A 14,670-nucleotide genomic window follows, 5' to 3' on the forward strand; every position below is an offset into this window, starting at 1 on the left:
TCATTCAGATACTTCACATTGTATTTTTATGCTAATTCATCAAAATTCAGTATTTTACATTTAAAGTATTTAGACTAAACACATTGTGAGTGTTCAGTAGCTACATGTGGTTCATGGGGGACATTGAACAACACAGTAGTATCTCTTTCATTGAAATTTTGATCTTTAAGATCCTTTCCTTTTTTGTACTAGTTCCTTGTTCATGGCATTGTACTATATTCATGGCTGTACCTTCAGTAACTCTTGTTTCTCTTCCTTTGCTTGAGTTGTCTTCCTCCTAAAACACTGTTTAGTTGTACTCAACTATCTGGACATCCTTAGTGGTCTGTTTATTTCTAAAGAGAATTAGGGTTAACGATAGCAGTGCTTGGCATGGGGTTTCCTATTGCATTAAGGAGGCCAGGCTCTACTTGGTAACATTCTTCTGTGACTGAGAGGTCCCTGAAAATTGGTAGAGCAAGTAGACTTGAAAAGCTGTCCTTGCGGATGTCAAGGAGAGCAACCAGGCCTTAGGATCCCACAAATGCTGAGCTCCCTTAAGTTCCCCCAGAAGCCTAACTTCTCTGAGGCAGCTTGTTCCATTCCTTTAGAGGACAGTCTTCTATGGTAATGCCTTTCCATCCACTGAGTTAGGGTTGGGGGGTGAGGGTAGCCAGTATACATTTTTATGATTCTAGAATTTTGGTATAATTTTTAGAGGAGATGGTAAGATTGACTACTTATTCTACCAGCCTTAATAAGTGTCTGAAATACTGTCTTGTTGCCTCCCTGCTCAGCATTCCTTACTGCCTCCTATGCTCATATCCAGGGTAATTTTTTGGCCTGATCTTTAGGATCCTGCTCTGTGTATCTCTTTCATTTCTCATGATACTCTCTCTATACACCATACTCAATTTTCCCTGTGTACTTTGTGTGTGGCATTTGCCTCTTGTGCCTTGCCCTACTCATCCATTCTATATTGTCCTTTTCTGTACTCTTCTCAATCCATACACTGATATCATTGTTTTTTAAATTCCTATAACACACAGAGTTTTATATTTTCTTCTGAATAATGTAAAAAAAAAAATTGGTGATAGTTAACTTAGTAAGTAGATCAGCAAACCTTTAAAATTAAGCCAGGCCAAAGAGGAGAAGGAGTAAGGTGCTGTGGAGACTTTGATAGCAAGCCACTTGGTAGTGGTAAAAGCAGGTTAATTAGCTAAAAATCTTTGTAGGAGCATGTAGAGAGATACCCAGATTTCCTCCACTGCACATAAACAGGAGATTGCAGACTTATTCTGACATAGGTTGAACTAAGAACACTCTTATTCAGTGCTGTTCATTGGAAACATAATGCAAACCACATGTGGTTTAAAATTTTCCAGGATCACATTTTTAAAAATGCAAAAGAAACAAGTAAAATCAATTCTACTAATAAAATTAACTCAGTACATCAAACATTATTATTTTAATAGGTTATTGATACAAAAATTTTAGAGATTTTACGTTATCTTTTTTTGTACTAGATCTTCAAAAATGGGTGCAGATTTTTATGCTTTATAAAAGCACACCTTAGTTCAAACTTGCATGTAGTAAGTGCTTGATCAAGATGTGGCTAGTAACTATCTATTAAAAAGCATACAGACTACACCAGTGATTAGCAGACTACAGCTTCCTGATGAATTGGCCTTGTAGCCTATTTTTACATAGCTGAGCGTTAAACATGGCTTTTTCATTTTACTTTTTTTTTTTTTTAAGTAATGACAGTGGGCTGGTAAAGAACCAATAAAATTTTTTAAAAAAGAATGGATTAGTGATACAGCTCAATGATAAAGCACTTGCAATAAATGGGTATTTTCCTGTGTGCTTCTGTTTAGGGCTACTTCAACTAGGAACAAAACACAGTGCGCTTACGGAGAACTAATTGAGTGTGTGAAATTTCAATGGGTTTGATTCCAGCACTGAGAGGAGAAAAAAAGCTACAGAGATGCTAATCTGGCCCTTTACAGAAAAAGTTTGCCAAGCCCTGATCTAGACTGAGGTATACCAGGCACTGCTGTGAAGGTGTGGGATGGAGATACCAGCTGAAAAGAGAGATTAAGTGAAAGTTGGCCAAGTTGTTCTTTTTACCTTGCTCGGTTCCTAGACACAGACACCCAGACCTTAGAGCCCAGGCAAGAAACTAAGATTCTTGTTTGGGCAAACTGCCTTTGGCCAAGAGAAGAAAACAGAGATGTTGACGCTCAAGTGAATAATTTATTTAAGGGCTTCTGATGAGCTTTAGTGCTAATTCTGAACATGAATGGACAGCCTAGGGTCATTAAACCCTTGAGGACAACTTGTATAACATGAAGATGGACCAAAAATAAACAGAAAGAATTGGCATTGGATGAAACAGATAGAGGAAGTATATGAAATTTAAATTGTATTATAATAGCTTCAAAAGAATCAGAATAAAAAGTAGTATACCTGGGGGCTGGGGATATAGCTCAGTTGGTAGAGTGCTTGACTCACATGGACAAGGCCCTGGGTTCAATCCCTAGCACTACCACCACCAAAACAAAGTACACTTGGCACTTTTTTAAAGTTTTTGACATTTTTTTAAAGAGGCATTAATTTAAAAAAAAAATGAAAATTTGAGAAATAAAGTGTATGAGAAAGAAAAGTAAGAGCATCAAAGTCAGTGGTCCAAATAATGAGTTCTGAGGGGCGAGAGGAAGAACACAAATGTGAGGAGGTTGGTCTCCAAATAAATAACTTAAGAAAATTTACCAGAACTCAATGATTTGATTATCTAGATCAGAAGTCTATGGACTTTTTCTGTGAAGATCCAGATAGATTAGGCTTTGTGGAACCATAGATTCTCTATAGCATTTGCTCAACTCTTATTTTATAGCTTGCTAAAGATAATATGTAAATAAGTAGGTATTGACAAATTGAAAAGGCTCTCCAAGTGCCCAGCCCAGCAGGTCTGGAAAAACATAAAATGACCCATCACTGGGGTATATCACTGTAGAGAATTAGAATACTACAATAAATAGATTTCAAGTCAGGTGTGGTGTGCATGCCTATAATCCCAGCGGCTTTAGGAGGCAGGAGGATCCCAAATTCAAAGCCAGCTTCAGCAAAGGTGAGGCATGAGGCACTAAGTAATTTAGTGAGACCCTGTCTCTAAATAAAATACAAAATAGGGCTGGGGATGTGGCTCAGTGGTAGAGTGCCCCTGAGTTCAATCCCTGGTTGAACTCAAGGGGTTCCCCCCACCCCCTCTGGCCCCCCCCAAAAAAAGATTTCAAAAGCTTGGGGAAGGAGATGAGAGAGCTTTCAGAATCCCAACAGAAACTCTGTTCTAAAACCCTATCTTCTGCGTTGTTTCCTAGGAAGCTATTGAAAGTTGTGTTCTGTTAAAATGAGATTGTAAACCAAGACTGATGAAACCCTTGTAGGAGCCAATAAATAGGGCTAGGGATGTAGCTCTATGTTACAGCACTTGCGGAACTTGTGCGAGTCCCTGGGTTCAATCCTCAGCAACACCCCTGCTTCCCTCCCCCCACCCCCACCCCCCAAAAGATAGGGGATTCCTCTTAGGAAAGAGAGAAGGTAATTTCCAGGTTGGGGAGCAGCCCATCTGACTGGAACCAGGAGTTCTTAGGGCTTCTGATGGATGTGTTCAAGAGAAAGAAAAGAAAAGAAGCAAGCACTTGATATGTTTAACCATGTTGAGATGGTTTATAGTTCTGATGGAGAGTTTGGAGTGAGTTAGGAATAGGTATATAGAAAAAAATCAGCAAAAAGGTGCTAGTTTTTTACCCCAGAGTAAGAAATTACTCCAGAAAATAAACATAAAAAGTGAATGATACAACTTGGGAATATTTATGTATTCAAAATAGTGTTATGACCTTTTCTTTTTGGAAAGTGGAGAACAAAGTTTTGGGAGTCAAGAATTGTAGGAATTAAGTAATTTGCATAGTAGAAAGTTAGTAGATATATTATCTACATCTGTAAAATCAAGAATAGCTGTAACAAATCACTATATTTAGAAATGTAAACTAAATATCAGAGTAATAAAAGTAGTTGGCTTTTTTTGATGGAGGGAGGAGCAGGGATAGAACCCAAGGGTGCTTAACCAGTCAGCCACACCATCAGCCATTTTTATTTTTGTTTTGAGACAGGGTCTCATAAAGTCACATAGGACCTCACTAGGTTGCTGAGGCTGACTTTGAACTTGGGATCCTCCTGCCTCAGCCTCCTGAGCTGTTGGGATTATAGGTGTACACCACCGTGCCCCACAAGTAGTTGGCTTTTAAAGGAGAAAAATCAGAAGTGGTGAGGGTTGTTGTAAGATTACTGTTTTATTATAAGCCTTGTAATACTGTTTGACTTTTTAAGCTAGGTATTACTTCTATAAGTTTAATTTTTTTTAAATAAGTATTAACTGGAATTTATAAATGTTTACTTTAGATGTCAAATCTTATTGGTCTAAAAGCTCTACTATAATAATATGACAGTAGCATTGTTTTTTATTCACATGTATCATTTTTTAAACCAGTTTTTGCTTTCTACTCATATTATTGATATTTGGCTTCCTTGACTGTGATGGAAAAATATATTCTAAGAAACATGAGTCAGTCCTATGTTAGTCTCAACACAGAATGTAATTTAGTTAATATCTATAAATAGTTTGCAAATCACTGCTACTATCTGAAAGTTATAAAAGGGGAATACTAATCCCAGTACAGAACCAAGGAGTCACAGCAATGAAAGTGTACAGCTCTCCCATTAACCTTCAGAGGCAGGATGGACCAAAAGTCGACCGGCTTCTGTTGTGAGTATTGGATTATCTTCAGAGCTTTGTAAGATTAAAACTATTTGTTTTAGCGGCTGGAGTTGTGGGTTGGTGGTACAGCACTTGCTTGGCATGTGTGAGGCCCTGGGTTCAATCCTCAGCATCGCATATAAATAAATAAAATTAAAGTCCATTTACAGGGCTGAGGTTGTGGCTCAGCGGTGGAGTGCTCGCTTGGCACATGGGAGACCCTGGGTTTATTGTATCCAACTAAAAAATAAATATTTTTTTTAAAAAAGGTCCATTTACAACTGAAAAATATTTTAAAAAATATTTCGTTTTATCCACTTTTAAACTTGTTTATTAATAAAGAAGTGAAATGCTCACATCACTGTCAAAACATCTATGTACTTTTATTTTTTGACAAATGTTGTCATTAACATCAGTTTTATTAAATGTTATCAGTTCAGAATGTGTTCCCTAGTCCAAAAACACCTACTTCATTATGTCACTTGAAATTCCTCCACCTTTACCTGAGGGTATTCATTATAGACAAGGCCAGATGAATTTGCATTTTGAAATTTGATATTTATATTTTACATGCTTCAAAAGAAAATAAGTCTTTGAAGTAATGTAAACAACATGTGTGTGCACATGCATGCTATTGATCTCATTGTTGGCCAGTGTTTTGTGCATCTGTTTACACTTGAGGATAGCTCTTTTGGAGAGAAATATTTTAGTGGTAGGAAGGACCTAGGTCTAATTATTTTCAAATGCTTTAGTATTTATAATGTTGGTCATTGGCACTTAATTGTTTTGGGGAAAATATTATATTGTTTTCTCAACATCTTTCAAATTATGAAAATTCACATTCTAACTTAAAAGAAATTAGCCTGTCAGAATTATTCCATAGTTCAGAATCAGGACACTTGTACTTTGTCAGAATCCTGAGAGGATTCCATTAATGCCTAAAGAAAACAGTCTTATGTAGAGGGAGCTCTAGAAATTTGAGCCACATGGATTACCAGTATGTGAATTGGCAGCGATAATTGTGAGAAAAGCAAGGTTTATAAATTTGGAAGTTCTCCTTAAAATAATATACAACTATCTTGGTTTGGAGGTTAAAAACCTTAAAATCAGCTTTATAACTCATCCAATTTAGGAGGGAATTATTTATACCATAAAGATTTGTAAGTCAAAAGTTCTGCTTGACACACTTTCCTAGGGAATTATGTGACAGGCATCTTTTCAGTGAGTAAGCTAAAAATTAGCTAAAGATGTTGAACCCTTTTCTTTCTTCTAAAACAAGAATCTTCTGTAGATGTATGAATTACATACTTGAGTCAGTGAACTTTGAAATATTCTCTGGCATTGTACTCTTTCCTTTTTTAAATTTATTTTCATTTTTGGTACTAGGGATTGAACCCAGGGCGCTAACCACTGAACCACATCCCCAACCCTTTTTGTTTTCTATTTTGAGACAGGGTCTCATTAGATTGCTTACAATCTTGCTTAGTTTCTGAGGCTGACTTCAAACCTGTGGATCCTCCTGCCTCAGACTCCCAAGCCACTGGGATCACAGTTGTGTGCCACCTCACCTGGCCTCTTTCTTACATCAGTAGATACTCTTATAAAGACTGAAAGCCCTAGAATATTGTGGCACGTTGAACAGTCTTTTTAAGTCATTACACCCTTGTCATAAATGCAGTTATTCAATAATTATTTCAAATTTGCCTCACCCATACCTGACCTTCTACCTGAAACTTTTTGTATTAGAAGCACTGTATGGTTTGGAGAAATAGGCATTAACTTGGGGGTTAAAAAAACAACAACTAAGAATTAGAATAAGAAATGAGGGCTGGGGAGTGGCTCAAGCGGTAGCGCGATCGCCTGGCATTCTCGGGGCGCTGGGTTCGATCCTCAGCACCACATAAAAATGAAATAAAGATGTTGTGTCCGCTGAAAACTGAAAAATAAATATTAAAAAAAAAATTCTCTCTTAAAAAAAAATGAAATGCAATCAGAATACTATGTGGTTTCAGCTGTGAACGGTACTTAAATCATTATAGTAATTATAATATTATATGCTTGCATAATTATAATAAAATTAAATATGTGATCAATATAAAATGATATATTAATATTAATTAATATATGTTAATGATATATTTATATATATTAATAAACCTGAGTATTGATTTGGCCAAATTGTTTTCCCATGACTGTATTATGAGAAGTATGTGTTGTGAGGGAGTTGTGGGAAACATCTTGCCATTAGAAGAAAATAGATAGCTAAAGATAAAACAAGAACAGTTAAAAGAATAGTAAACAGGTAGGAGGGCTGGAGTACTGAATTACTATTTTGGGTTATAAGCTTTAAAATCTATGTATTTGGGGGTGGGATTGTGGCTCAGTGGCAGAGCGCTTGCTGAGACTGGTCTTGAACTTGTGAGCCTCTTGCCTCAGCCTCCCAAGCTACTGGAATTACAAACAGATGCCACCACACCTGGCCAAAATCTTAAGAAGTTTATACCTTTCCTCTTAGCAAATTGGTGTGTCAATATTGGTCTTACAGAAGCAGTTGGAAGAAGATTCAAAGATGGAGATAACTTTATTGCTGTCTTAGTAATGATACTAGGATAACTTACATCCTACTATAAGAGACTGTTTAACCTTTAGGAGAATTAAACAGTGGAACATTATACACTCTTAGAGATAAAGTTACCAAACTCAGTGCCTTAGGATAATTTTCACAATATATTAAGTGAGGAAAAAGAAAGTAGATTTCAGAGTAGTAGGGAAATAGAATTCTAATTTATTTGGCTTTTAAAGTTAATGGAAGTGTGAGCAAGAGAGAGAAAGAGAGTGTGTGTACGTGTGTGTAATGTTAATGTTGATTATAGTTGCCTCTGGATGTGAGAGTTTAATGATTTAAATTTATTTTTTTTCAACTTTTTTTTTTTAAATTTAGCAAATGTTTATTTAACTATCTTGGTTGGTAGCCATAGTATTTTCTGAAATGATCGTGTATTTCTTGTACAGTTAAAATTAGATGGTATTTTTAAGAAAATGGTAATTTCACAGCTTTTTTTTTTTTCACTAAATGATTAAATCAATAGCTTGGCTTTTTAGTTATTAAAGTGACTTATGATTATGGAAAATTCATTTATTTGTAATACTTAATTCACAAAAAGTACAGAATAAAATGAGACTTTAGTGCAAAGTGCTGAAGTATGTCTGTCAATATGATCCTAATAAGGATTGTTTTCATTTTCAGGCAACTGCAAGAACAGCAACGACAGAAGGAGATGGAAAGGGAAAGGCTGGAGAGAGAAAGAATGGAAAGGGAAAGGTTGGAGAGAGAGAGGCTGGAGAGGGAACGGCTGGAACAAGAGCAGCTGGAAAGAGAAAGGCAAGAACGAGACCGGCAGGAGCGCCTGGAGCGGGAGAGGCTAGAGCGCCTGGAGCGGGAGAGGCAAGAAAGGGAGCGACAGGAGCAGCTGGAAAGGGAACAGTTGGAATGGGAAAGAGAACGCAGAGTATCGAATGCTGGTAAGGAGCTTAGAGATGATTGTGTGTTCTTGCATCCAAGCTTGGATGTAGTTCTGTGTAATTTTATGTTAGTATATTTCGCATGTGAGATGGTTAGCATTGAGCAATACAGTTTGAAAGTATGAAAAATGTGCCTCAGTTACTGCTTTAACCTTTTCATTTTATTACTCTGATTGCTTAAAGACTTAAAGAAAGCTCTTGGAAACTTCTATTCTGGCATTCTAAATCTTCTAACATCCTTATAAATGACTATTAAAGTATAAGTGTTTTTATGGGAAATTTTTTGTATTGCATGAATTTGGAAGATATTTCCCTCATGAAATTAAATCATCTCAAATATTGTACCTAGTTTTATAGTACCATGCAGTAAGAAATTTGGGCCAGGTGTGTAGCATGCACCTATAATCCCAGCCATTCAAGAGGCTGAGGCAGAATGATCACCAGTTTGAAGCCAACATTAACAAGTTAAAAAGACCATGTCTCAAGATACAAAGGTCTTGGATATAGCTCAGTGGTAAAGCACCCCTGGGTTCAGTCCCCAGTTACTCCACCCCCTGCCAAAAAAAGAAATTACCCTAATAGTAGTCTAGTGTTTTTGAAGAAGGAATTAAAGCAGTAAATGAAAATATTCTAAAACTGGCTAGTTATTTAAATATATTTTTTAGTATTTATGAAAATTACTAAATTTGTTGGAATTTTTTGAAAGACATAAGGTTGAAATATAACTGAATGTTCAAGGTATAATAACATTTGTGGGATTTTAAGAATTTTAATTCCTTGTGGCCTATATCAAAAGTTCCAATGTGGGTTGATTAAATATCGGTTGGTTTGTTGTTTAAGTTAAATTCATTTGTTATAACTGCCTAACTATTTTTTGGAATTATGGCTACCAAAACAAAACTTCTACAAATAAGCATTGAATTAGGTTCCTCACCATTTGTAGTAAATATTTTGCCAGTCTTGCTGCTTGTCTTTTTTTTTTTTTAAGCAACCAAATTCTGTTTGTGGTCGTAGTCATGTAATTTTAATGTCCTTTTTGTGGACTAAATAAAAAATTAAGACTGTACTATCCTTTTCTTATAAAAAATAAATCCATCAATTTAACTTATTAGAGGAAAAGAAAACATCATCCTTTTGTGGATCTTATAATGTATTTATAAGTTAAAATTTTCTTGGGTGAAAATGGTTATTTGCACATGTGCCTAATTCTCTGGTACTAACTGTAGTCTACATTTATACATTTTGTCTGATTGCTGGTTTCGTGGCTTCACTAGCTCCCTTTTTCTCTCTTCTTTTTTATCCTGTCTTTTGCTGCTGCTTTCCACCTTCTGTCCAGCTCCATCTTCAGACAGCTCCCTGTATAACGCTCCACTTCCTGAGTATTCCAGTTGCCAGCCTCCTTCAGCACCTCCTCCATCATATGCTAAAGTCATCTCAGCTCCAGTGTCAGATGCCACTCCTGATTACGCTGTAGTGACTGCTTTGCCACCTACTTCCACACCCCCTACACCACCAATGCGACACTCAGCGACACGTTTTGCAACATCTTTAGGTTCAGCCTTCCACCCAGTTCTTCCCCATTATGCTACAGTTCCTCGTCCTCTGAACAAAAACTCTCGACCTTCTTCTCCTGTGAACACACCCTCTTCTCAGTCTCCAGCTGCGAAGCCTTGTGCCTGGTCTACTTCCAATTTCTCGCCCCTCCCTCCATCTCCTCCAATAATGATTAGCAGTCCCCCCGGCAAAGCTACTGGCCCAAGACCTGTCCTCCCCGTTTGTGTTTCTTCTCCTGTGCCCCAAATGCCTCCATCACCGACAGCACCCAATGGGCTGCTGGACTCAGTAGCATACCCAGTGTCTCCACCGCCTACCTCAGGGCCAGCAGCGCCGCCACCGCCGCCGCCTCCACTGCCTTCCCTCGCATCACTCTCACACTGTGGATCTCAAGCTTCTCCTCCTCCAAGCACCCCTATTGCCTCAACTCCCTCATCCAAGCCCAGTGTTCTCCCTTCTCCCTCTGCAGCTGCCCCTGCCTCTGTGGAGACTCCTCTAAACTCTGTGCTGGGAGACTCCTCTGCTTCTGAGCCAGGCTTGCAGGCAGCCTCTCAGCCGTCCGAGACTCCAGCCCAACAGGGTAAGGCTTTCATTATTGCTACTAACAACTAATCACTTGAGTATTGCATAGCAACAAATTTAACTGCCTAGAAAAGATAGGGTGACTTTAATAGTTGAACGTCTATGTGCCATGTGGCTTTTTTTAAAATTTAAAAAATTAAAGGTAAAAGTAATTTTTGTTTATTCTATTAGATCAGTTGTATTGGGATAATTGATGGGGAATTCCCATATTGAACTAGCTTTTGTTATCTTCTGCAGTATCATAAAAGGTGTTTTCTAGTACTTAAATTTCACTAGGAAGACTAACTTGACCTTTTTGATCTACCACACACAAAATATATAATGTAAATTGTTTTCCTTTACTTTCTGAGACAGATTTATAAGATGAAACATCCTAGTGTTTCCACTGGAGCAGTTTTGTTCTTGGGTCCTTTTCACGTTGGCCTCTTCTGTGTTTGGCTTCTCATATTGGACTTTTAGGATGGCTGTCACCTGGACCCTAAAAACTAATCCTGACTTTGTAGGAATGGTAGTGGCATCATATGACCCAAACTTACTTGACGTAGTGGGAGAAGGGATGGCTGAGAGAATAGCATTCTCTACAGTTATTTTCCACTCTTCCTTAACACAACCTTATTCCATGGCATCGGGGAAGGGAGGATGGGGAGGATATAATTAAGAATAAGCTTAACTATCCCCATCCCCACTAGATTTTTATATTTAGGATTTAGAGAGGATGCTGAAACAGTCTTATAATCTGGATCTAAATATACCTCTTCTCTAAAAATTGTAGTTCCTAATTAAAGTAACAATAACATTGTGAATAGTTTTGTTTTTATTGACATCAGCACTGAACTAGAGAGAAAAAGCCAGCCTGATGAAGCTGACCTTTTTGCCTCCTTCATTCTCAGAACTCATGACACTGTACAGGACAGCCTATTACTCTGTGCTGTACTGTGAACCATTTATGTTTTCTACTGTACAACTGCTTAGGCTGAAAAAATTAGCAGTTACCACCCAGTATTTGTTTTTCTTTTAAACCTTAAGGGGGGAATTATCTAGCAGTTCAATATTCTGATTTCAAAGTCTTGTTCACTCCCTTTGTGATTTTTACAAGATTTGAACATTTTTGAATTTTTTATTTTCTGGTACTGGGGATTGAACTCAAGGGCACTCGACCACTGAGCCACATCCCCAGTCCTATTTTGTATTTTATTTAGAGACAGGGACTCACTGAGCTGCTTAGCGCCTTGCCATTGCTGTGGCTGGCTTTGAACTTGACAATCCTCCTGTCTCAGCCTTCTGAGCTGCTGGGATTACAGGCGTTGCACCACCACACCCAGCCCCTTGAACACTTTCTATACCCATTTCAAAGGCCAAAACAACTCTGCGCTTCATATTCTATATTATTTAATTATTTCTGAGATTTTAAATTCCCTTCAATGATTGTCACTTTTGACTACATGTGGGATTTAAATATAGAACATTTTTAAGGTACTGGAGCCTAGGACTCACTTCTCACTCATATTCTTAGTCCAATCACTTTGTCTATAAACAATAAATATCTGACTTTATTATAGTAGAATGTTAACACCTAAATTCACATGGGTTGTTTGGATTTGTTATTTCAAATAGTACTAACTTTCACTATATAACTTGTTTGGAATGCTTATCTCTCCCAAATTTTACAAGCATTTATTTTGCTTATTTTCCCAATTCTGATGGGAAATATTTTTTAATTAGATGATCTGTTGCATAGTTCTATTACTAAAGGTCTAACATTCAAATAAGTAGTTACTAAAAATTTGGCTTTATATTTTAGTATATATTTAGTATTGTTTCCTTTGCTGATCAGTTTTAAAAACAGACATTATTACTGTATGTATATATGTAACTACACTAAAAAAAACTTATTCCACTCCCTGGTTTATACCCAAAGGACTTAAAATCAGCATACTATAGAGATGCAGCCACATCAATGTTTATAGCAGCTCATCACAATACCTAGACTATGGAACCAACCTAGGTGTCCCTCAATAGATGAATGGATAAAGAAAATGTGGTGTATATACTCAATGGAATATTACTTAGCTTTAAAGAAGAGTAAAATAATGGCATTTGCCAGTAAATGGTTGGAGTTGGAGAATACCATGAGAAGTGAAATAAGCCAATCCCACAAAACCAAAGGCCTAATGTTTTCTCTAATTTATGGATGCTAATTCACAATAAGGCAGGGTGGGATGGGCACTAGGGAAGAATTAGCATTACCTTAGATTAGATAGAGGGAAGTGATGGGAGGGGAGGAGAGGGGATGTGGGGATAGGAAAGATAGTAGAATGAAACAGACATTATTACTGTATGTATATATGTAACTACATGACTGATATGATTCTGCAACATGTACATTCAGAAAAATGAGAAATTAATTCCATCTATGTATGTATGTATCAAAGTGCATAAATGCATTCTACTGTCACATATAACTAAAACAAATTTAAAAAAAACTGATTTAGTCTTTAAACATTGTAATAAATTGAATTCCAGCTGACTAATATACTGATAAGTATATTAGTCAACTTAATTTAGCATAGCATTGTGTGTACCTATATACAAAAAATAATATTACTTGGCTCTATTGTTGATGATCTGTCTTTAACATTTCTTCTTTGCAGGTGTTGTTTTAGGACCACCTGCACCCCCGCCTCCCCCACCACTCCCACCATGTCCTGCTCAGGCCTCAGCACTTCCTCCTCCCCCAGGACCTCCTCCACCACCTCCACTGCCATCCTCCGGGCCTCCCCCTCCCCCTCCTCCTCCCCCACTTCCTAATCAAGTGCCCCCTCCTCCACCACCACCTCCTGCCCCTCCCCTCCCCGCATCTGGATTTTTCTCGGGATCTGTGTCAGAAGACAATCGCCCTTTAACTGGACTTGCAGCTGCAATTGCTGGAGCAAAACTTAGGAAAGTGTCACGGGTAAATATGTCTCCAAATTACTCTATTTTTAAATCTGTCTTATTCTTTCTAAATATCTAAAATACTGGATATATTATTCTAATTTTATAAACCCTGTGTTAAAAATCAAAATGGTTAAAATTTACAGAAAAGTTGCAGAGTGGCATAAATGATTTCTGTGAATCCATCATCTGTATTTATAGGTTAATATTTTATCATTACATTGTTTTTATCTGCATAATTTGTGAGAGTAAGATAGAAATATCATGCCCATTTTCCTAAATAGTTCATTGTGTATTTTGAATGAGAAAGAATGTTTACCTGCATGATCATAGTGTAATTACCAAATCAAGAAATTTCACATTGATAGAATATGACAGTCCGCAAATGTATCCAAATTTATTTTAATCTGTGACAGTTCCTCAATCTTTGTTTCTTTTTTCAAAATTTTTGACATTTTTTTAATTGTCAGGGTTTTTTTTGTTTGATTGTGTTTTGATTGTTTACATTTTTTAGATGACCTTCAGTTTGACTTATTTGAATTTTTCTCAATATCAGATTCAGGTTATACAATTTGGGTGCAAAAATACCAACAATTATGGCCTTCTCAGTGTATTGTTCAAGAAGACATGATATTGTTTCATCTTATTATTAGTAATGTTAACTTTGATAAAACTCCCATTGATATATAAATTAATACTGTTCTCTTTATTGGTTCTTAAGGTTATAAAAAATAATATTTGAGTACTTTTTTTAAATTAAAGCTGATGTTTCTTCTATTTTTAATGTAATACATTCATGGGTATGATTGTCTAACATAGGAAATCATTATGTGTGTGTATTTTCGTTAAGATGGAGGATGCCTCTTTCCCAAGTGGAGGAAGTACCATCAGCGTGAACTCATCCAAAACAGATACAAGTCGTGGAAATGGACCACTTCCTTTAGGGGGTAGTGGTTTAATGGAAGAAATGAGTGCCCTGCTGGCCAGGAGGTGAGAATTTTTGTTAATTTTATTCTGAAGATAACGAGTCAATTCTTTCCTCTTAGAGAAATTTTTATATTTTATAATAAGAGATGATTTTTTTTTAAATCCAATTTGCTATCTTTTTAGGAGAAGAATTGCTGAAAAGGGATCAACAGTAGAAGCAGAACAAAAAGAGGACAAAAGTGTAAGTGAATAAAAATAACCCCTCACACCTTAAACATGAAATTCAAGCACAGCTTCTTCTTCTTCTTCTTCTTTTTTTTTAATATTTATTTTTTAGTTGCAGATGGACACAATAT

General features: G+C 36.8%; 1 protein-coding gene across 5 annotated transcripts in view; it reads left to right on the top strand.

Annotated features, from left to right (window-relative positions):
* The window catches only part of LOC114107345 (protein enabled homolog), a 152,140-nt gene that overhangs the window by 119,748 nt on the left and 17,722 nt on the right, over positions 1-14,670 (top strand). For 3 of the 5 annotated variants that reach the window (XM_071600026.1, XM_071600022.1, XM_071600023.1), the window contains 5 exons: positions 8,043-8,317; positions 9,654-10,451; positions 13,105-13,406; positions 14,238-14,377; positions 14,498-14,555. In XM_071600026.1, coding sequence (XP_071456127.1) covers positions 8,043-8,317; positions 9,654-10,451; positions 13,105-13,406; positions 14,238-14,377; positions 14,498-14,555 — 1,573 coding nt within the window. The remainder of the gene's footprint in view (positions 1-8,042; positions 8,318-9,653; positions 10,452-13,104; positions 13,407-14,237; positions 14,378-14,497; positions 14,556-14,670) is intronic. The other 2 variants (XM_071600024.1, XM_071600025.1) reach the window with 2 other exon arrangements.

This window comes from Marmota flaviventris, chromosome 12 (assembly GCF_047511675.1).
Source record: "Marmota flaviventris isolate mMarFla1 chromosome 12, mMarFla1.hap1, whole genome shotgun sequence".
NCBI classification, from domain to species: domain Eukaryota; kingdom Metazoa; phylum Chordata; class Mammalia; order Rodentia; family Sciuridae; genus Marmota; species Marmota flaviventris.